At 19.5% G+C, this 23,386-nt stretch overlaps 9 protein-coding genes across 9 annotated transcripts; 4 read left to right on the top strand and 5 right to left on the bottom strand.

Annotated features, from left to right (window-relative positions):
• Window positions 1-1,103: 1,103 nt before the first annotated feature.
• Window positions 1,104-2,332, top strand: SRAE_2000494400 (Alpha/beta hydrolase fold-3 domain-containing protein; the record flags this gene model as incomplete). Its single annotated transcript, XM_024643888.1, has 2 exons — window positions 1,104-1,211; window positions 1,262-2,332. 2 exons carry the CDS (start codon window positions 1,104-1,106, stop codon window positions 2,330-2,332), a joined length of 1,179 nt encoding a protein of 392 aa, XP_024509510.1.
• Window positions 2,333-2,379: 47 nt separating this feature from the next.
• SRAE_2000494300 (Atrial natriuretic peptide receptor 1) lies at window positions 2,380-5,612 on the bottom strand (the record flags this gene model as incomplete). The annotated part of the gene is made up of 2 exons (XM_024643887.1): window positions 2,380-3,678; window positions 3,732-5,612. 2 exons carry the CDS (start codon window positions 5,610-5,612, stop codon window positions 2,380-2,382), a joined length of 3,180 nt encoding a protein of 1,059 aa, XP_024509509.1.
• Window positions 5,613-5,943: 331 nt separating this feature from the next.
• SRAE_2000494200 (Hypothetical protein) lies at window positions 5,944-6,973 on the bottom strand (the record flags this gene model as incomplete). The annotated part of the gene is made up of 2 exons (XM_024643886.1): window positions 5,944-6,441; window positions 6,491-6,973. 2 exons carry the CDS (start codon window positions 6,971-6,973, stop codon window positions 5,944-5,946), a joined length of 981 nt encoding a protein of 326 aa, XP_024509508.1.
• A 485-nt stretch (window positions 6,974-7,458) lies between these two features.
• Window positions 7,459-8,453, bottom strand: SRAE_2000494100 (7TM GPCR, serpentine receptor class e (Sre) family-containing protein; the record flags this gene model as incomplete). The annotated part of the gene is made up of 3 exons (XM_024643884.1): window positions 7,459-7,599; window positions 7,648-8,286; window positions 8,331-8,453. The coding sequence occupies 3 exons, from the start codon at window positions 8,451-8,453 to the stop codon at window positions 7,459-7,461; spliced, it is 903 nt and encodes a 300-aa protein (XP_024509507.1).
• Window positions 8,454-8,810: 357 nt separating this feature from the next.
• SRAE_2000494000 (Domain of unknown function DUF148 domain-containing protein) lies at window positions 8,811-9,368 on the bottom strand (the record flags this gene model as incomplete). The annotated part of the gene is made up of 1 exon (XM_024643883.1): window positions 8,811-9,368. The coding sequence occupies one exon, from the start codon at window positions 9,366-9,368 to the stop codon at window positions 8,811-8,813; it is 558 nt and encodes a 185-aa protein (XP_024509506.1).
• A 979-nt stretch (window positions 9,369-10,347) lies between these two features.
• Window positions 10,348-13,418, top strand: SRAE_2000493900 (Tyrosine-protein kinase receptor torso; the record flags this gene model as incomplete). The annotated part of the gene is made up of 7 exons (XM_024643882.1): window positions 10,348-10,462; window positions 10,502-10,778; window positions 10,816-11,180; window positions 11,229-12,015; window positions 12,063-12,594; window positions 12,635-12,796; window positions 12,843-13,418. The coding sequence occupies 7 exons, from the start codon at window positions 10,348-10,350 to the stop codon at window positions 13,416-13,418; spliced, it is 2,814 nt and encodes a 937-aa protein (XP_024509505.1).
• Window positions 13,419-14,021: 603 nt separating this feature from the next.
• Window positions 14,022-16,792, top strand: SRAE_2000493800 (Hypothetical protein; the record flags this gene model as incomplete). Its single annotated transcript, XM_024643881.1, has 4 exons — window positions 14,022-14,100; window positions 14,156-14,429; window positions 14,467-15,493; window positions 16,154-16,792. The coding sequence occupies 4 exons, from the start codon at window positions 14,022-14,024 to the stop codon at window positions 16,790-16,792; spliced, it is 2,019 nt and encodes a 672-aa protein (XP_024509504.1).
• Window positions 16,793-17,777: 985 nt separating this feature from the next.
• SRAE_2000493700 (ShKT domain-containing protein) lies at window positions 17,778-18,050 on the bottom strand (the record flags this gene model as incomplete). The annotated part of the gene is made up of 1 exon (XM_024643880.1): window positions 17,778-18,050. The coding sequence occupies one exon, from the start codon at window positions 18,048-18,050 to the stop codon at window positions 17,778-17,780; it is 273 nt and encodes a 90-aa protein (XP_024509503.1).
• A 2,213-nt stretch (window positions 18,051-20,263) lies between these two features.
• On the top strand, window positions 20,264-21,895 carry SRAE_2000493600 (Hypothetical protein; the record flags this gene model as incomplete). The annotated part of the gene is made up of 1 exon (XM_024643879.1): window positions 20,264-21,895. The coding sequence occupies one exon, from the start codon at window positions 20,264-20,266 to the stop codon at window positions 21,893-21,895; it is 1,632 nt and encodes a 543-aa protein (XP_024509502.1).
• Between the last annotated feature and the right edge of the window lie 1,491 nt (window positions 21,896-23,386).

Here is a 23,386-nt window from a genome sequence, read left to right as displayed (position 1 = left end):
AAATAAATTTTTTTTTTATAATAATACTTTGTTTTAATAATAAAAAGATTAATCATTTAAAAATTTATAAACCTATAAATAAGATCAAAGTATAATTTTTGTTGAAAAAAAAAAAAGATATACAAATAAAAATTATTTATAAGACTGTAAGCACGAGATTTAAAATTACTTTAAAGATTATAAATAAAATAGATACAACGTGACTGGGTAACATTTATTAAGAGTGATGAAATAAATAGAATATCAGTAATTGATGTGTCAATAATGTAAGTAATTGATGTATCATAAAATTAAGACAAATAAAATTGGCATAAAAAAAATTAATTAATAATTTAAAATGTTATATTAATTATATTAAAATGGTATTTAATTATTAGAATTGAAAAATAAATTAATTGATTTTGTATTGCTATAATTTCATGTTACATTTTTTATTACAAAAAAGAAAAATTTTTATATATTATTGTGTTATTTATTTTAATAATAAAATATTCACTTTGAACTAAAAAAATTACATTTTTAATTCTATAAAATACTTTATGTAACAATAAATGTAGTGTTCCATATCTTCTTAAAATATATACATATGTATATACAACAGTTGAATAATTGTGTTAATGTGATTTTATAAATTTGTAAAAAATTTTAAATTTTCTAACTTTTATATTAATATTAAAAAAAAATATCTTTTTTTTTGTTAAAATTATGTTTCAATATATTTAATCAAATTATAAAATATTTTATTCTAAAAAAATAATAATAAATAAAATTAAATCTTTTTGTTTTAATCATTATTAATCAATTTGTTTATCACAAAACTTGTTATCTCATTGATTTTTCTTATTTAAAATAACTGTTTAAATTAATATATCTTACAAAATACCATGACACTATAACCTTTATCTGTAAAATTATATGTGATTATCTCTAACAGAGAGAATATAAATTTCAAATTATATATATTAAAAGAGATAATATAAAATTAGTTATTTGATATATTACAGGTATAAAATTGTTAATTTTTACTCAGACATCTACTAAACTACAATTCTATAAATTTATAGTTATTACAAAAATTTATCCTTTTATATTAAATTTTTAAAATGACAATATTAAATATTTTTCGTTATGTTAAATTACCTGAGGATGTTGCTGATGAAGATAAAATAAAAAAATATGAAATAACTTTAAGATTTGCTTATGAATATCCTGTAAGTTAATAAGTAACTTTTTTTTTTATTATATATATATATAATTTTAGGCAAAAATTTTAGAACCCATTTTTCATTATTCTATTCATTATAAAATATTACGTTTTATATCAAAAATTGGAGAGATATCAAAGCAAAAATATTTTAAAAATATTCAAATAAATAATGAAAAAATTGGAAATATATGTTGTAGAGTTTATCAAAAAAAAGAACAATCTGAAAATGCTATTTTATATATACATGGTGGAGGTTTTGTAGCTTTGAGACCAAAATTTTTTGATTCAACATGTGTTGAGTTAGCTGAAAAGACTAATTCAATTATATTTTCTGTTGATTATTCATTAAGTCCTGAAGCTCCATTATTATGTGCATTGGATGAATGTTATAGTGTTATTGTATCATTATATGAAAATGAATATAAAAAATATAATTTTAATAAAAATAAAATAATAATATTTGGTGAGTCTGCTGGTGGAAATTTGGCAGCAGCATTATCTGTAAGACTTGTAAAAAGAAAAAAGAAAAATTATTTTTATAAACAAATTTTGGTAAATCCACTTTTATCATATATCAATTATTCTTCACCATCACATCAAATTTATAAAAATAATTATGGTGGTTCATCATTTTTAAGTCCACGATTTAAAACATTAATGTTAATGTATTATACTAATATTAATTTAACAAATAATGAAATTTTAAAAATAATGAAAAATTGCCATGTTTCAAAAGAGATACGTTCACTTCCATATATATCTATTAATAATTTGCCAAATGAATGGATTGTTAACAACAATAACAATAATAATAATAATTTATTTGAAAATGATATTGATATTAAATTAGTTGAAAAATTGAATAATATTGTTGGAAATCCAGAAATATCACCAATATTAAGTGATGATAATGATTTATCACAATTACCATCATCAATGATTATAACATGTGGTATTGACATATTACGTGATGAAGGATTTTTATATAAAAAAAGATTAGAAACTTTAGGTGTTAATGTGACATGGAAACATTATAATAATACTATTCATGGTATAATAAGTATGTTAAATTTTGAAATGAGAAAAAATGTTATGAATAATATATTTGAATTTATTAAAGATTAATAATATTAATATGTTAATAATACTTATAAATATCTTTTTGTTATGCACTAATTATTTTTGTATCCATTAAGCCAATATGTTGTCATGATACCTTTTCCCTTAATTATAATTTCACCTCTACATTCTAAATTATATTTATTTGTTTCATTTAATAAAAAAAATGTACTTTCTGTTATATGTATTCTTCCACTTTTTCCATTACTTTCCATTCTACTGGCTGTATTAACTGTATCACCAAAAAGACAATATCTTGGCATTGATAAACCAACAACACCTGCTACACAGGGTCCTGTATTACAACCAATACGTAAAGTTATCTTTTCTTTACTTAAATGTAATATTGAAAAATTTTTACATATATCCATAAAATTAATTGATAAATTAGCTATTACTTCAGCATGTGTATTATTTTTTATTGGAAGTCCTGAAACACATAAATAACCATCACCAATTGTTTCAACTTTATAAACATCATAATTTTCAATTAAATTATCAAACATAGTAAATAAATCATTAACTAATGTTATTAATTGTATTGGTGAACATTTTAAAGAAAGATCAGTAAATTTAACTATATCAGCAAAAAAAATTGTTACCATATCAAAATTTTCTGGTTCAACAATTTTACCAATTTTTAATTGTTTTGCCACAGCAACTGGTAACATTTTTGCAAGTAATAAATCAATTTTTTTTTGTTCCTCTTCTAATTCTTTTGTTCTTTCTAATATTTCATGGCGTAATGTTAATGAATATTCTTCTAAAATATTAAAAATATGATCCATTAAATTTGTTACACTTTTTTTATTTAATGTTTTTAGTAAAAGTTTAATTTGTTTAATTGTTGGTCTTTTATTATACTCCTCTGACCAACAGTCTTTAATTAATGTAATATATGTTGTATTAATTTCTATATTTTGTGAAATTATAATATCAGGTCTTAATATATGTTGTCCACCTTTTTTAACAAAATATATTATTTCATCAGGATTTTCTTTTCTATTTTCATAATCCCATGGTAATTTTCTAGTAAGTATTTCTGAACAAATAATTGCAAAACTATAAATATCACCTTCTTGTGTTCCAATAAAATTTTCACATCTTAATATTTCTGGTGCTGTCCATAATAAATCTTTACTTTTAAATTTTTCTTTACAACGAAAGTTAAATGAATTAAAATCACTAATTTTTAATTGCCATCTATCATTTATAAGACAATTTTTTGAAGTTAATCTTCCATGAAATTTTAAAAAACTATTATGAATAAAATTAATACCTTCAACAAGATCTTTAATTAAACATATTAAAAAGAATCCATCAAAAATAAAATTATCCATTTTTAAAACATCCTATTTTAAAAAAAAAAAAATATTAAAATAATATTAATCATTATAATACTTACAAAAAGGCTTCTTTTTTTACAAAATTTCCATAATGATATAGGATATTTATAATCTAAACACATTCCATAAAATTTATTAATATTATCATGTTCCCATGTAATTAATTTACTTAATTCTATTTTTTCTTCTTTTGATATTTGAAAATTTATTGTATGCTTCTGACCAACTACTTCTTCACCATTTAAATACATAAAAACAAATTTTTTGGTTTCTTTCATACTATTTAATGTCTTCTTACTTGATAATAAACTACCACTTGATATTAGTGAATTTAAACTTTGTTCATGCTCTTTTTTTTCATTAATAGGTTTCATCAAATTATTATATGGTATCATCCAACGTGACATTTCTATCTCTTTTCTATGATTTATTTTCCATATAAAATATAAAATACAAATAATAATAAATATAAGTAATATTAAAAGTAATATACCAATAATTATTACTTCTTTTAAATAATCTTTAAAAATATTAATAGGACATGAATTTCCTTTATAACCACAAATTGGAATATTTAATGGAATTTTATTTCCCCAATTTGCAAATAATGTTGTTGTTAAATCTTCTACTACTATTTTTTTAGAAAAATTAATAACACTTGAAAAGTTATATGTTATATAAATTGGTGATGATTCATTTTTTTCTAAACCACGTAAAACTAAATATGCTGTTCGTATACAATTTGGGCCATACTTCATTTCACCAGTCTTTCCATTATATGTTCCTGGACAATGTTGATGTAATAAAGTATAATTATTAAATATTTCATCACCATATAATGGTAAAGTTTTATTAAGTAATGATGCCCAAAGGTAAATGGCATCATTTAAATACCAAGCATAAGTTGAAATAGTTGTTTCATTATTAATAATACAATCATTACAATAAAATGGCCATTTATTAACATTTTGAAGTATTTCTTTATCATCAAAAACTATATCTAATTGTTTTCTTAATAAATCTATACTTAACATTTTTTGAGCCATTATAAATGCAATATCATCTTTTCCATCTGGTATATCATTATAAACATCTTTATAAAATGGATAATAATTTCCCAATGAATTTTTAATATTTGTTAAAAAACCAAGATTTTTATATTCCATATTTATATGAATCCATTCATCATTATTTAAACCATTTTCATACATTGATATTAAAAATTTTCTTTTATATATATCATTATCAAAACATGATAATATAATTCTTGTTTTATCTTTAATTTTATATAAAAATTCTTTATATTCATTATATGTTGGTTGATATGATGTTTTAAATGATTGTATAATTGTAACTTTGGTACTTGTAACATTTAAAGCTCTTTCAAAATCAAGAAACATATTATTACATCTATTATAATTATTAGTATTATATATAAATGATACAGTAGTCCAATTAAATTCTTCCAAAATATTAATTGTAGTGAAAGCAAGTGATATAAATATAGCATATGTTGAAAAAACATTTGGTAATCTTTGATGATCAGCAACATCTGATACTGATACAGCACCCCATATAAATGTTGGAATATTATAAAATTTTGCCATTAATGTTGATCTTATTGCAGCTTTATTACATGTACTACCAAAAATAACATCAACATTTTTTTTTTTAATTAATTCATATGTTCCAGAACTTGCTCTATATTCTAAGCATTCATCATAAAATACATTAAATGTATAATTATAATCTGGTAATAATTTTTCTTTTTTTATTTGATCAAAAACTAATGATACAACACCAGCGGATCTATCAAATCCAGAGGTAGAACGAAGAAGTGTTGCATTTTTAGGAAATAAAAAACCTAAATTTATATTTGTTTTATTATAACAATAAATATATTGATATAATAATATTAAAACAATAATAATATTTAACATTATAATATATTTTTAATAAATACTAAATACTAGATATATTTATTTAATTATTTATTTATGCATGTACATAGATTGAATCATATAAAAATATTATAAATCTAAAAGATTAAAAATGAAATTTTATTATTAGTTATTGTTTTTTTTTCTAAGAACTTTTGATGAAACATTACAAAAATATATATTAATTAAATAGTAATATAAAATTAAAAATATTTATTATTAATTTTTAAATTACTAGTATAATTTAGTATATTTTATATAAAAGAAAAACTTACTTTTAATAACTAAATATTTGATAAGATATATTTTGTGAAAAAAAAAGTATATATAATTACATTCCTAATTTGTTAATTAAAAAAATATTTATTTTTTTTACTGAAGTAACTTTATTATTATTTTTTATTTTAAGTAATTGTCCTTGAAACATAATAACTATTGGATTAATTATTGAGTATGTTTGATAAATTAATGGTAAATAAAATCCTAATGATAAACCATTTGCTAATGTATCTTTTGTTAACATTGAATAAATATATACAAAAAATGTTGGAAGTAATGAACAGAAGACTGGTAATATTATTGATATACGTAAATAAAATATTGCTTTAATAATTTTTTTATTTGTTTCATTAAATCCATTTTTTTTACATGATTTTAATTGTTTTTCTAATGGTATTGCATACCAAAATATCATTATAGCAATTGTTATACCAAGATAAATACAACCAATTGAAAAAAAAATTACTATACTATTGTTTAATGAAATTTTTGGATTATATAATGATATTATATATGAAGTATTAGGAATTTTTTGTAAAACTTTATCTATCTAAAAATAATAAAATTTTTTTATAATTATTAAAAAATATAGCAATTACATTGTTATAATATTTTTCATATTCATCTGGTTTAAGAGGAAATGTATGAGTATATGATAAAAAAATTATTGGCATTATTATTAAGCCTAAAATTGTAAAATATTTTTCAAATTTTGAACAATAAAAAGTTGATTTTTTGAGAACAAATATATTATAACGAAACATATATGATAATTTTCTTAAAATATTATTTGCCAATACTACTATAAGACTTGAAATTATCATATAATTACATAGCATAGGACTTTTTAACCAAAAACAAACTGTATCTGAAGCACTTCCATTCATTGGTGTTAATGAAAATCCATTTGTCATTACACCACTTGTAAAAGGTATTAATACATCTATTAATCTTGTCCATTTTAAAAATAAAAAATAATTATCTTTTTTAGTTGAATTATTGTAACTAAACATTACAAAAACTAATAAATTTAATCCAACTCCAATACAACTTTCGATAAATGTTAATCTTTGAATAATCATTATAAAAGATTAATTTATCAAAAATAATAATTTTAACCATTAAGTTAACTTTTTATAATAAAAAATTTTTTTTTAAATAATTTAAAATTTTGTTATTAACACCTGCTAATAATCAGTTTTATATAGATATTTAGTTATTAAGATAAATAAATACATTAAAAAGGTGAAAAATTAATAATAATATATAAATTTTTAAAGTTATTTTAACAAGTTAAATTTTAGCAATTTGCGATAATTTTTTTATATATTATCTATAAGAAATTTATTTGTTAAAATTAATATCATTTGTTTGTTATAATTTATATCTTTCATTCTTTAATTAATATTTAAATTATATAAAAAAAATTTTTTTTTAAAGTTTTTAAATTTCTTTGGTACAATATATTTTTTATTTATTTCACAATTTCAGCGTAATTTTTTTTTATTTAAAAAAAAAACAAAATTAAATAATTGTGAAAAAAATATTTTAAACGATAAATTTTATTTTATTTCCATTGTTGTTTAAGTTGATTAAAATATAAATGGCATTCATTAATTGTTTTAATAACAACTGTCTTTGCTTGAGTATTATTATTATTAAATTTACACCAACAAAATGATATTTTTAAATATTTAGGTGAAAAAAACTATTAAAAAAAATTAAAAATAATAAATTAATTTTTTTTCATACTTACAAATACTAAAAATATTGGTGTAAACATATTTCTTGATACAAAATTTATTTTAATTATAATAGTATAAATATTTGTTTCATATTCTGGAAATTTTGAAAAATGTGTTAATGTTGAAATGATAACATTTACTAATGAATGTAATAAAAATATTAAAATAAATGGTATCATTTTTTTTGAAATTTTTTTAATTTGATTCAAAATGTATTTTTGTGATAATAAACGATTACTTGTTACATTAGGTTTAAGAAAAATTACACCATTTTTCTTTTTAATAGAATAAAAATAAAGAATTAAACATAAAATTATAGCAATAAATAATGAAATTAATTCTATATATATAGCAATAAACTCATTTTCTAAAATATAACTTAATAAACAAAATATTACAAATGATATTATATGAATTACGATAAGAAGCCATTTTTGATTTAATTTTTCATATACTTTACTATATTTTGTTCCAATAATTTGTTCTAATATTAGTAAAGTACAAACAAAACTAGAATTAATATTTCCTGATAAAAAAAGTAAATGTGTTAATTCTAGAAATAATTCATCATGATTCAATTTTTTACATCCAATAAAATATGAATGAAATATTTCTCCCACATCTGACATTATTATATCAACCATAATACACTAAAAATATTTAATTTTTTTTTTTAATAATAGAATAAACTTACAAATATTAATACTCGTGCATGAATATGACAATTTCTAGAATTATAACATTCTCTTAATGCTAAACATCCCAAAATAATAGATAGAATTAAAGCAACAACTTCAAAATAAAAAAAATTACACATTTTACAAAATATTTGAAAATATAATTAACTTATTTAATCCTAACTTTTTATATAAAGTGTAGGCAAATATTTGTTTCTATCTTAAATATAATAATATGAATAATAACATAATAGATAATAAAATTTTAAATTACAGGAAATTTATTGTTTTAATAGATCCTATTTAAAAAAAATTGTATAATGATTATATAAAAATAAGATATTTAGTTTTTTTTTTTCATTTAAAAAAAAATATTTAAAAAATTCTTTAATTTTTTATTACAATAATAAAAGACAATATTGTGAAAAAAAATTAAAATATTGAAATAAAATGTTTACAAATGAAAACAATTAAAATTTGTTATTATAAAATTGTAATTATTTTTGTCCCATTAGATTTCCAGTTTCAGTAACACCATTTGGTTCCATTCCTCCATGATCCATTTTTGGTCCAAAGTGTGGTAAAACATTTTTAATTGATTCTTTGTCTGTATCAGATGCTCCATCTAAAAGAGTTTTTATTTTTTGATGTTCGTCTTCACGTGTTATGCTTGTATCAGAAATGATACTTTCAATGTCTGTTACAAGTTTTTGTGCAGTTGTTGATAAGGTTGAAATTTTTTGATCTACCATATTTTTCATTTCATTCATCTTAGCTGTTTTATTTGTCTTAAATTCACCATAAAGTGCCTGAATAGTTGAATTTTTATTTGCTGCCCAGGCATCTTCAGCTGTTTGAATTTCACTCTTTGTCATAGTTTTACTTTTCATAATATCTATAAATGATTGAGCATCTTCAGGACTGACACTTTTTAAAAATTGAGGTATATGATGCATCATTCCTTGTCCCATCATTGGACTATTATTATTTGACAATCCCCATGGACCACCTGGAACTCCTGGACCATCAGGAATAAATGATGATGATGATTCCATGTCACAAAATATTTTTCCAAAAAAGAAGATAGAAAAAATGATAGATTTAAAAGAAGTATGCATTATATTTATATATGCCTTATAAAAAATTTTTTTTTTATTTAATACATTTAAAACATATTTCTGTTATTTATATATTATTTTATTTGTAGTTTACATTCCTCAAATAATGCGCTTTAAAGGGATAAAAAAAATTTTAATTGTTACAAATTTAAAAAAAAAAAATATTTTTGTATAGATAGACTAATACCTAATCCAAAATAAAAATTACATTATTAAAAAAAAATGATTAAATTATTAACTATTATAAACATTAATATTATTAATAACATCAAGAACATAACAAATTTTTTTATATCAATTAAAAGTATTAATTATTCATATAACATAATTGGAGGTGCTTTAAAATTTAGTTAAATTTTACCCAAAATTTACCTTTATTTTTTTCAACTAAATTGTTTTACGTAAATTATTTTGTTTTTAATAAAAAAATATATTTAGTTTTATTAAAAAATATTTTTAAAATAATTGTTTTCCTATTTATTATTTATTTTAATAATGAAATCAATTATTCATCATTGAAATAATATTTATCAAATAAAATATGAGTATTTTTAATATATCAATTATTTGAAAAAAAGAATTTAAAAAATTTCACTTTAATATTCTTAAAAATTTTCTAATTTTAATTTTTTAAAAAAAAGCATATTTTTATCCTCTCATTAATAATATATCAAGCAATAACAAAAAAAAAACTTTTTAATATAATTTTTACTATAACTATATTTTTGATCATTTATTAAGACAAAAATAGTTTAAATATACTCATCATAATTTATATTTATGGAAAAAGATAAGAAAATATAAAATTAAATAATTATAAAATAATATAATGGATTAAGATAGGAATAGTCGACTTAAACTTAAATATTGTGTCATCATTTATGTTTATTTCACAATATTTTATTTAATCATTATTATGTTCAATAAATTAAGAACAACCAATTTTATTATTTTTTTATTAATTTTTTTATTTTTTCAAAATATTTATTTACAAAATAGTATCAATAAATTTGATTCTAAATGTATACATAGTAAGTAGTATTATGTTTATAATTATTAATTTATAAAAGCATATGACAATTGTAATAGTTGGATATCGGCAATTTTTTTGTTTTTGGATACTAATACTGATGAAAAAAGTTTTAATGATATTATAAAAATTTTATCTAATACAGTTTCAAAATGTTCTCCAACTCAATCATTATCATTAGAAATTTATAGTTGTAATAATGTTGTTGGAAATTGTATTGGTTCTTATGATTGTTTAGAATTAATTAATCATTTATCTTCAAAAGTTGCTATAGAAGCTAATTGTCGTAATGAATTTTGGGATAATTTTAAAGAATAGTAAGAAAAAATATAATAAATTATTTATTTATTTTAGTTATAAATATAAATATTTAAATTCTCAAGGATTAAGTTCATATATTGTTACAAATTATAATTGTTCAAATTGGGAAAATACTGATTTAAGTTTATTTTATGAAGATAGTGATGAAATTTCACAATATTTAGAAGAGTATTCTGTTATAACAAAATTAATACATATTACAGATTCTGATTATGGTGGTGTTTGTATAATTAATCCAATAATTAATTCTTCATCACCATTATTAGATGTTATAACAATAAGTTCAAATGATATTAATCAATTATCACCAGAAATTTATGAAATGTGTTCATCAACAAGTAGTTATACTATAAATTTATTTAATAATGATCTCGATGCTTATTCAAATTGTACATTATGTAAGTTATTAAATATTGTTAAAAAAAAAACTATTTTTATATTTTTAGATACAACTGGTATTGATGAACATTCATGTTTATCATATACACTTTTTATATATTTTGCCATTAAACATGATACAAAAAAAGATGAATTAAATAATATTTTAACATTGGCATCAAAAGTTTTTGATAAATGTACTTTACAAGGAACAACAGTTATTTATTGGAGTGCCAATCCAGATAACAGATATATGAGATGTGATCCAAGTACAGAAGCATGTAAAGAAAAAATCACATCATTAACTATATATGATTTAGCTTACCAAAATACAACAAATAAACAAATTGATATTAATAGTTTAATAAAAGTTGTCAATAGTTTTGATGATTTTAAAATTGGACAAACATTAGTATTTTATATATTTTCTAATTTAGAAGATGATGAACTATCTTCAAGTCTTTTAGCACAACCACTTTTTAATGATTCATTTGATTATGGATATTTTTTATATAAAAATAAAATTATAACCCATTTCATTGATTTGGCTTATAACAATAAAATTACTACAGAAAAATTTTTACATTTAACTAATGCTGCTAATGAATATTTTGTTTTTGATAAAATTGCTAATATTTCTGAACAACTTAATGGTGTATCGGTAACATTACAAATATGTACTGGTGATGCATATTATAATTTATCAACAAATAATTCTGATACAACATCATCACCTAATACTGAAACTATTCTTCTTATAATATGTGGATCAATTATTATGTTTTTTGCAATTTTAGCAAGTTGTTGTATTAGATGTAGAAAATTGACATATAAATTTAAATTAAGTAAATTTAGGTATAAAAAAAAATTTTATTTTAATTATATATGCATTTTTTTTATAGTAGAAGATTTGCTGATAATGAGGCAGCCTGTGAAGCAATGGAAATAGCACATAAAAATAAAAATAATAAAGAATTTCAAGAATGTATGGATATTTTTAATAAAAATGTTGATGAACGATATGCAAATTGTCCTAATGGATGTGCAAGTGATCGTTATGAAATGAATATTGATGATTTAGCAATAAATTATAATAGTCCTTTAGGATCAGGTGCTTTTGCTTGTGTATATAAAGGTTTTATAAAAGGAAAAAATCCATTAAAAAATGCTTGTCAAAGTATAAATGTAGCATTAGATGTTATGACTAATTTAACTAATGAAGTTGCTATAAAAACATCATTAAAACCAACAGATGTTGGAGATAAAACAAATCTTCTTTATGAAATAAAATTTATGAAAGATTTAGGATATCATCCACATATTGTTAATATAATTGGATGTATTACTGATTGGAAATTACCATTATTAGTATTAGAATATTGTGAAAATGAAGATTTATTAAAATTACTTAGAAAACAAAATAAATATAATAAGGTAATTTATATAATTTTTAAAGATAAACTTTTTATAATAGAAAAATGATAGTGATGATCGAGAAAATGAATTAACAATGAAAGATCTTTATTCATTTGCTTGGCAAGTTGCTGATGGAATGGTATATTTATCTTCTAAAAATGTTATTCATAGAGATATAGCAGCTAGAAATATTTTAATAACTAAAAATTATGTTGCAAAAGTAAGTTTTTTTTTTTAATATTTTTTAAAAAAAATTATTTTTTAAGATTGGTGATTTTGGTTTATGTCGTAGTACGGAAGAAATTAATTATACAACAAAAGGAGGAAAATTTCCCATTCGTTGGATGTCATATGAAGCTTTAAAATACTATACATTTTCTGTTAAAAGTGATGTATGGGCTTATGGAATATTATTATATGAAATTTTTTCATTTGGAGAAGTTCCATACAAGACAGTACAATTATATGATTTAGTTGATTATTTAGGAGCTGGAAATAGATTAACACAACCTGAATTTTGTATTGATGAAGTATATAAAATAATGTCTGATTGTTGGAATGAAGATCCAGAAAAAAGACCAACATTTGTTTATTTAAAAGAATGTATGGCTAGATATTTAGAACTTAATAGTGATTCATATGGTTACATTCAATTATTACCTGATTTTAATAAAATTTATTTAGAAATAACAGAAACAATGCAAAAGCCTGTATCAACAAATAAAGAATGTAGCATTCATGAAAATAATGTAAATGATGATATTAAAAATATAAATGACAACACTAAAAATATTCATGATACATATAATGAAGCTGAAAATGTAAATATGTGTTCTGCTTAATTTTTAAGTATTAAAATAAGTCGATGAAATGTAAACTTTTATTTTTTATAATTTTTTTTTTCAAAATAAAAGTACTTTTATACTTTTTGTACATAAATAATTATTCAATTTAAATTTTAAATGTTAATTATTAATAACTTTATTAGTATAAATAATATTTTAATTATAGTTTGTTATTGCCATTCAATATCATATAATATAATTAATTAACAATTTTTTTTAAAAAACTTTTCTCTTAAATATCAAATTATAAATAAATGATTAATTATATGATTATAATTTTGATAGTAAATTATTTTAAATTAAAAAAAATTTTTTTAATTATTAATATAGTCAAAATTATGATCGTACTATTTTGTAGATCTGGAAATTTAATTTCAATCAAATATTTTATTTAAAATAATTTTTAAAAACACAATAAACACATTTTCAATATAATAACACATCATAAAAAAAGATTAACTTTTGTATGACTAAATTATTGCAATTTGATAAGAAAAGAAGATTTAAGTAAGAAATTTTTTTTTTGTTGATAAAGATAAAAATGTATAATATAAACATCATCTTTATATAGTATTTTATTTAATTATTTAAAATTTCAATATGAATATATTATTATTTTTAATTATTTTAATAAAATTTGTTTATTCACAAGAGGATGTTGATAATAGATGCATTGATTGTAAGAAAAAAAAATATTATTTTTTAATATTATTAAAATATATTTATTTCTTTAGTTTCTTCATACTGTCCTTCATGGTATAGTACAATAACTTTTATATTATCAGATGACACAACTGAAGATGAATGGAAAATAATTAAAAGTAAGGCAAATGAAGTTTATAAAAATTGTACCATACAGGAGATAAGTATTAATTTTTTTGCTAAAAATGCTGTAATGGGTCAATGTTTTGGAGAAAATGATTGTAAAATGTTATTAAATAATTTAACATTAGCTGAAGTTAAACCAAATATTACTTATCATAATTTTTGGAATGATTTAATTAGTTTGTAAGATAATTAATAATAGTAATACATTAAAATTTAGATACAAAAAAAATTATAATCAAACATCTGGTCTTGCTGGTTATATTATTACAAATATTGAATGTGATAAATGGTATGGAACAGAAACAGAAAGTCTTTTTGATAGTAGTAGAATAATTAATAATGCCATTCAAAAGTATAATGTTATTTTTAATATTATACAAATAATGAATCAAGAAGCAAATCGAAAATGTGATTTTACGAGTATTTTAAAAGAATCATCTAGTAATTTAAATATTATGACTGTAGATAATAAAAATTTACATCTTGTTAATGCATCTTTATATGGAATATGTTATGAAGGATATAATGAATTTAAATTAGATAATTGGCCAAAAAAAATTATATGTTCTTCAAATGAAAATGATTTTAAAAATTGTAAAAATTGGACATACTCTTTTTATATTGCATTATCACCAGACACGTCAGATGATGATGTAGAAAAAACAAAACTTTTTGTAAATAAACTTATAAAAACATGTGATATTTCTGGTTCACATGTTTATTTATGGACATCAGAAACTTCAAATAAAGGTATTCCATGTGATCCTTCTTTAGGAAATAATTGTGAAGAAGCAATTTCTGGATTATGTTTATATGATATGATTTATTCAAGAAAAAGTCCCCGTCAACTTGATATTAAATCTATGAAAGTTGCCCGTTGGTCAATGAATAATCCTATAGGAGAAGGAGTAGCATTATTTGTTATATCAAATCTTAAAGAAAATGAATTTTATGAAACACCACTTAGTCAAACATTTTTAGATAATTCATGGTACCAGGGATATTTTTATTATACAAATCATGTTGTGGCTCGAATTTTTGATATTGGAAAAGTATTAGAAAAAAGAAACAATAATAAGACACTTATAACAATAAAAAATGCTTCAAATTTATATTTTGATATTGTTAGTGTTAATAATTTTGATGAATTATTGGAGAAATCAAACATGACAGTTTGTAAAGCTAAATTAATAAAAAATAATTCATCATTATCAATTAATATGTACTCAAACATTTATCTTATTGTAATTATCTTTATATTGTTTTTTTTTAAAAACATATATTAATAATTGAATTAAATTAACTTTAATAGTATTTACTTCAACTTAAAATTTCAATATATAATGTTTAAAAAAGTATATATATATATTTAAAACTAAAAGTTATTTAATAGAATAATAATAAAAAATTATTCTAAACATTATTATAAATGTTTCTACAATATAAAATTTTCAAGAATTAAAAATATTATTGGCAAAACAATTTTTTTAACTAAAGTAAATATACATAATTTTATCTTCATACTAATATACATTTGAAAATATTTTTAATTTAGAAGCTATTATATTTAACCAAAAAAATAAATAATATTGTAATGTAACATAAATATTATAAATTTTAATAATAAAAAAGTATATTTAAAAGTTATATCTGCTAAATCAACTGTCTAAACATTTGTAGCGTTGTGAAACATATGAAAATATTTGAAAAATTTAATGTACTAGTGTTATAATTGATATTAAAATTATAATAGTAATAAAATTATATTATTTTGTAAATAAAGTATAAAAAAATATTAAATATCAACTTGATACAGGTGTAAAAAAGCAAAAATTTATAAAATATTAATCATATAAAAAGCATTATTTTAATTTAATAATATTGTATAATTTTATTCTTTTTAGATGGTTTTATTAAATCATTTTAAACTATATTTTTTATTTATATATTTTAATTTATTTTTTGTATTATCTTTATCTGAAAATCAACCTAATTCAGAAGGAAAAGTTTTAAAATTAAATGATAATGGTGAATCATTGAATGATTTTAATTATGTAACTACCTCACAAAATGATTTATCTAAAATTAAATCAACAAATAATTACAAGCCAACAGAATCTTCAAAAAAAAATCAAAAAAAAAATCAAGAAAAAATGAAGAGGACAAAAATAGTTAATAAAAGAAAACCACCATTATTAAAACGTACAACAAAATTATCTAACAAAAAAAAATCAACTATTAAAAAAAATAAATTTACTAAACCTTATACAAGAAGAACAACTATTAAACCAAAAAAACCTATAAAAACAGGTACTACACAAAAAAAAATTATGCCAATATCTAAAACTACTAAAAAAAAAACAATTTCTGTAACAACTAAACCAACTACAAAATCAAAAGTAACAAAAACTGAACCACTACCAACAACAACTGATAAAACTAACGATGAAAATGTTAATTATGATAATTATGATAATTATGAAGAAGAAACAGATGAACCTCCAGAAGAATATCTTTATTACTACGAGACATATGCACCTTGAAATCAAAAAATAAATTGATAATTTTTTAAAATTCTTAGGACATATAAATATGAATTTTATTTAAGATTATCATTAAAAATTTTAAGAAAAAAAACTTTTACGCTAAGCAATTGTTGTTAATTATTAAATATTGAAGTAAAAAAAATTAAAAATCATTTAAACTAAATAAATTAATTTAAAAATTTATTTTTTTTATATAATTTTTAATTAATTAAAAACAACTATATATCATATAAATAACAAATAATATATCTAAAAACTGATTATAGTTTTGATAATATCTAAAACTTAATTAATCCTATTTAAAATAAAAATTAAAGTTAACATTTATAAAATATATAATAAAAATATTTATTTTAAATCATTGACATAATTTCAATACATTACTAAAAGAAAAGATATATTTCATGAAATATTATATTTTTAAACTATTTAACTTATATTTATTTATAACATAGAATAGAAATATTTTTAGTGTTAATATAATATATAATTATTTTATAATTTTTTTTAGTCAATAATATAAAAAAATATTATTTTTTATTTATGTAATTTTTATAGTACATTTATTTTATTCATAATGAAAGAAATTTAATATTTTATTAAAACTAAGGACATTTTTTTTTCTATCATTGTTTGTTCCTTTTTTTTTTATTAAAAAAAAAATGTTATTACTTATAAATTTTTTTTAATAAAATTGAAAATTAAATAAAACTATTACTTATATTACTATTTATATTTAGTAGTTAAAATTATAAACTTTTAAAAAATATCTATAAATAGAGAAAAGTAAAAAAAAATTGTTTAAGTAAGTTAAATTATATTATATAAAATTTTATTCAATATAAAATGCGTAGATTATTACTTAATTATAAATTAATTATAATAATCGTATATATTTATTTTAAATTAATTGAAATATAAAAAGAATGTTTTTACTTTTTTTTTGTAGTATTTAATAGATTAGAAATAGTTGTTTTTGATGTTATTTTTTTGGTAGTAATTTTTGGAAGATGTGTAGTTGGTTTTTTTGTAGTTTTCCAGGACATGTATCACATGTAGATGAACATTGTTTACTCATTAAAGGTTTATAAGTTGGATTATTACAAAGATGCTTAATTGATTCACAATTTTCTGCAATATCATGACATGATTTATCTGGTTTTGGAACTTCACATTCTTTTAAACATTCTTTTGGACAATTTGTACACATAATTTTTTTATATAAGGAATTTTCACAATATCCTCTATCTGCCATACTTTGACAATTGTTACCATTTACATAGTCTATAAAAAATATAAATAATAGAACTAAAATTTTATAAAATTTCATTTTTATTTTAAAATCATATTTTAACTCTCTTAAATATAATTATATTTTAAAAAAAAATTAGATAATTATGACAAGATTATGTTTAATCTTAAGTATTTAAGTAAAGAATTATCTACAAAAATTTAAATATGTTCAATTCAAATATATTAACATCATGTATTCCTGACTATCACATGGTATTGAAGAATTAAAATTATTAAAAAAAATTAATTTTTGACAAGAAAATTCAAGATTTATAGATTAAAATAACTATTAATATTAATACCTACTTAATATATTTATATAATCTTTCTTTTAAAATTTGATCAAAAAAAATAGTGTTAAACTATATGTTATAATTTTTTATTTTAATTTCTTTCTGATACATAATACCTTAGATAAGATAATAGAGGTAAATTTTATTTTGCTGATTTAGTAAAAATTTATTTGTTCATTATTTAAAAATATAATATAAAATTATATTAATAATATACTTATGAAAATATTTTAGAATGTTATACTTTATCAAAATTTAAAAATTTTTATAATTGAAATAAATATAATATTTTAAAAAAGATTTTATGTTTCAATTTTTTATATTAATAATTTATTTTTTATTTAAATAGTTGAAAAGTATCTTTTTAAAAATAATTTGTTTTTAATAGTTTCATAAGCACAAATATTGCCTAAAAGTATGAAATTTTTAAAAAATTAATTCTTACAATCAAGTTAGAGTATGACCGTATACTTTTACTAGAAACTAATAACACATTAAAAAGTTATATTTATAACAAATTATCTAACCAAACATGAATTTTTTTTTAGTATAATTTTATCATTTACAAGTATAACTTTATTTCTAAACAGTTCTACTTATCTAAGTTAGTATAAGATACATAAATTAATTATAATATTATTCAAATCAATTAAATGAAAAAAAAATGTTTAATTTACAGTTTTTTTTAATAAATATCTTGTTAACATAACTAACATGCTTTTAAAAATTTTCTTTCATGTACTTGTAAACATTAATTATTTAAAATCTAAATTTATCCACAAAACATGAGACAAAAAAACATTGAATTAATAAATGGACGATTGAAAATTCAAAGTCATTTTAAACTGTGAATAAACATAAATATGAAAATATATCTCATTGTTAAAGAGTACCGAAAAAAAAAGCAGATGTATTCATATACTTTAATCATACGACAAATATAATTTACTTGCTGTTATAATGTCCTTTCTTACTCTATCTTCTGTATAGATAAAATTATATAAAAAAAGAACTTTCTAGAATATTCCTAGAAGGTAAATAATATTAAAAAAAAAACATCTGTTTTGATTAATATTTATTATGTTTTTATCATTAAATCATATATGTCAAGATTTGTCACAAAATACTTTAAAAAAGTACTTTTAGAGAATTTAGTTAAACACATCCATCATAATATCCTTTGAATCAATTTTTTTACTAATATATTTTTTTTATTAAACTAATAATCAATATTTGTTTTCAAATCACTAACTTTACTTTTAAAAGAAGACTATCCAATTAATTTATTTTTTCAAATTTCAAATATATGAATATTTTACATTATTTTTTGTGTACCTTCTTAATATAAATATACTATATATATTATCAAAACTATTTAAGTAAAGTTTTTATTAAATTTTAATTCTTTAACAATATATATATATGCATAACATAAATTATACACTTAATATAACTCCTAAATAATTATTGCTTATTTTATATTAATTAAAATATCTGAAAACCTATAAACATATTTTTTTTTCTAATTAATTTCAAACCAATTTTTAACTATTGTTGTTTTTTCATATTAAAATAAGTTATAAAATTTATATTAACTAAATAATTAAAAATTTTAATTATATAATTTGATTAAAACTTAAAAACTGTACTTTATTTATATGAAGATCTTTGTATTTTTATTAAAGCCCACATGTTTCCTAAAATTTCTTGCCAAGACACATAGAAATTACTTGTATTTAGTAATGTACTAAGTTGCATCTAAACTTTTTTTTATTCATTATTAATTTTTATATTTAAAATAATAAAATTAATTTCTAGAGATTAATATAATAAATATTTGTCAATTCAAGATTTTTTCACTGATAAAATTAAATAATTTATAATGTTTTATGAATCCATTCAAGATATACCATCAATAAGTGAAATGCTACAAATGATTAATGATGGAAAACTTACCTACAGTGAAGTAATGGATTGTATATTTCGTAAAACTATGTCTACACATGAACCAACTTTTACATTAACTATTGAAATTGATGATTTGAATGAGGAACTTACTATTTTATGTGAAGGACCAGAATGGGAACAGGGTACTACTATTGAAGAAATTGTAGCATATTTAAGTGAAGTTAAAACAAAAGATCTTGAACATAATGAAATTGTTAAAATTACTATTAATGAAGCACCTAAACGTCTTAGAAACCATGAACTAGAATCACTAGGGAAAGAGATAGCTACTTTTATTGAATTTCTTTTTTCTCAATTCCCTGTTGCTGATACTCTTGATTTAACTTATCTTGGAACAGGACAAAGTAGTGCTCTACCACTTTTTATTTTATATCGTGTTAGAAGTACATCAATTAAAATTTTCAGTGGTATAACTATTGAAAATATTATGGCTTTTTCACTTCTTAAATCATTGGCTTTGACAAATATTGTTGATGGACTGGTAAACTTGAAAGAATATATCTTAGAAATATCATCATTTCCTTTGGAGAATATTGAAATTGTTCGAAAAAGAGTAAACACTTTATTTATGTGGTTATCTAAAAGAAATGGGTGTTCTCTTACTATTGTAACAAATTTAAACTTTCCCAATGATATGTTTTTTAATAGTATTATCTTAGATATAGAAAGAATTAGTCTTCAAGCTAATATTAGAACAAATACAGCAACCAATGAAAATTTTCTTACTAATTTAATGGAAGTTAAGGCTAATCATCTTCCTAATTATGTTTACCATATTTCTGATGTTGAGATGTCATTTGTTAAAATACATGACACAAAATACTTTGAAAAATTACTTTCCGTATGTTGGAATCTGGAAAAGATTACACTTATTATTACAGAAGAATTTATTGATAACATAATGACAGAAGGAAAATCAAATGAAGGTGGTAGAACAATTATTAAAGATTCTTTCTCGTATTGTAGTACTTTGAAAAATTTAAAAAGTTTCTTTATTGATTTTCAAATTGCAATTGATAAGGATGATTTGTTAAAAAAAAATTTTATTTCTTTTCTTTTCAATGCAATCTTATCAGTTCTGCCAAATAATATAGAAAATTTAAGCTTGGAGAAAGTTACTTTTTTAAATGAAGATAATGTTAAGATGATTAATACCAAATCTAATTCAATTGAAAGAATATCATTTGCTGGTTGTCGTGATGTTCCTCAAAATATTTTTATTAAATTTCCAAAACTTAGACAAATTTACATGATAGGAGAGATAAGTTTAAGTATTCCAGATTCGGTTAAAATTGTTCTAATTAAATATCCTCCTGAAGATTTACCAGTTATTAATACAAATGATCTCGCTAATGAACGTAATAGGAATAATATTTCAAAATATAGAGATGACAATTATTATTTTACTATGTTTGGGCGATTATTTAAAACTGTGATGAGAAATGAAACTGAAATGCAACCATTTTATATTGTTTTCCTTGATGATGTTCTTCAACATTCCAACTACGTTAAATTTATGAATATTTTTCCACTATCCAAATACTAGAAATATTTATTTACCCTGTATTTATAACTTTTTTCATAAATCAGACTGCTGAAGTTCTGTTTTCAAAACCGAATAAAATGTTTTTTCATTCTTTATTTTACTTGTTCATGGCATTAATGAGTGTTTTGTATAGGAATTTCTTTATTATTCTACAATTTAGTTATATTGGTAATTTATTTTTATTTACTTTGCTGTTTTCAATTGGTAAATTTTATATTGTAAAATTTTTTTTAATTGTATTAAAATTAAGTTATTTTAATAGAAATTAGCAGTTCAAATCAATATAAATTTTATAAATATGGAAAATTGAATAATCAAAGTTATAGTGATTTGTTGTAGAAGATGAAAATTATTGGGCATTTTATTACCATTCATTTGTATTCATTTTTTAAAATTAAAGTGATTATTATGAATAAAATGTGCCATCAATAGTAATTCCCAAAATATTACATTAAAAAAAAACTCTTATGATGTTACTTATTTATATACTAAATTTAGTATAACATTTTGTTAAAACATCAAATCATAAAGTTTAATATATTATTAGTTTCATAATTCTGTTTGTTTTAGCTGATTTACACCGAAGTTGAAAAAGTTTTTCATAATGCTAGATACAGCTGAAATTTATTTATTTAATGCATTTTTGCTTCTATTTTGACTAATTACAACTCCTCAATTTTTGTTTCTGATATAGTCATGATTATATTAAAAATTTCTATTTTTCAAAGGCTATTAGATGAATTTATTTTTATTTTCAAATTCCAAAAAAATTTGTTTTTACTACTTATGCTTGAAATCAAAATAGAAATGTTTGATTCAATAGTAAAACTTAAAAATATTTTAAATATTATAACAGGAACAATTTTATCTAGACTAACTTTTAAAACGATATCGAATATAATAAATCCCATAGTGGTATGATAAATTTCAGCTGAAATATGAAAAGTCGGAAAGAATAAATATTTAGAAAAAAATTTACACTTTATGTCGTATTCTGTTTTAAAATTAAGAAAACTTCAAGCAAATTTCTGAATTCAACTTTTAATTAGTTTTCATGTGAGATCTACGTTCTAAATATTTTTTACATTTTCAACTGCTAGTGATACATGAAAACCGATGAAAAATAAATTATGTGCGCAAAAATACCAGTAATTGTATCTCAAGAACTGTTGAAATTAAAAAACTTTTTTTATGCTGATTATATGTTAAAAGTTCAGCGTATTTAAGCGCATGGTTATTGATGTTCATTTACTTAAGTTATAAATTTCGTACTTAAAGCTTTTCCAAAACATATTTTTTGTCATATCACAAAATTGAAAAATTATATAATAACGAAACTAATTTTACTCAATTTATTGGTAAAATCTGATTTATAATATTTGTTTTATTATTTCTAAATACACCATAGAAGCTAGATTTTTTTAAAAAATATTTTTCATATTAAAAAAAGGAAAATTATCACGTGCACCTGAAATTTGCATAAATTTTATG

Source organism: Strongyloides ratti (assembly GCF_001040885.1).
Source record: "Strongyloides ratti genome assembly S_ratti_ED321, chromosome : 2".
NCBI classification, from domain to species: Eukaryota; Metazoa; Nematoda; class Chromadorea; order Rhabditida; family Strongyloididae; genus Strongyloides; species Strongyloides ratti.
Note: the sequence above shows the minus strand (reverse complement) of the source record. Positions and strands in the feature narration are given on the sequence as shown.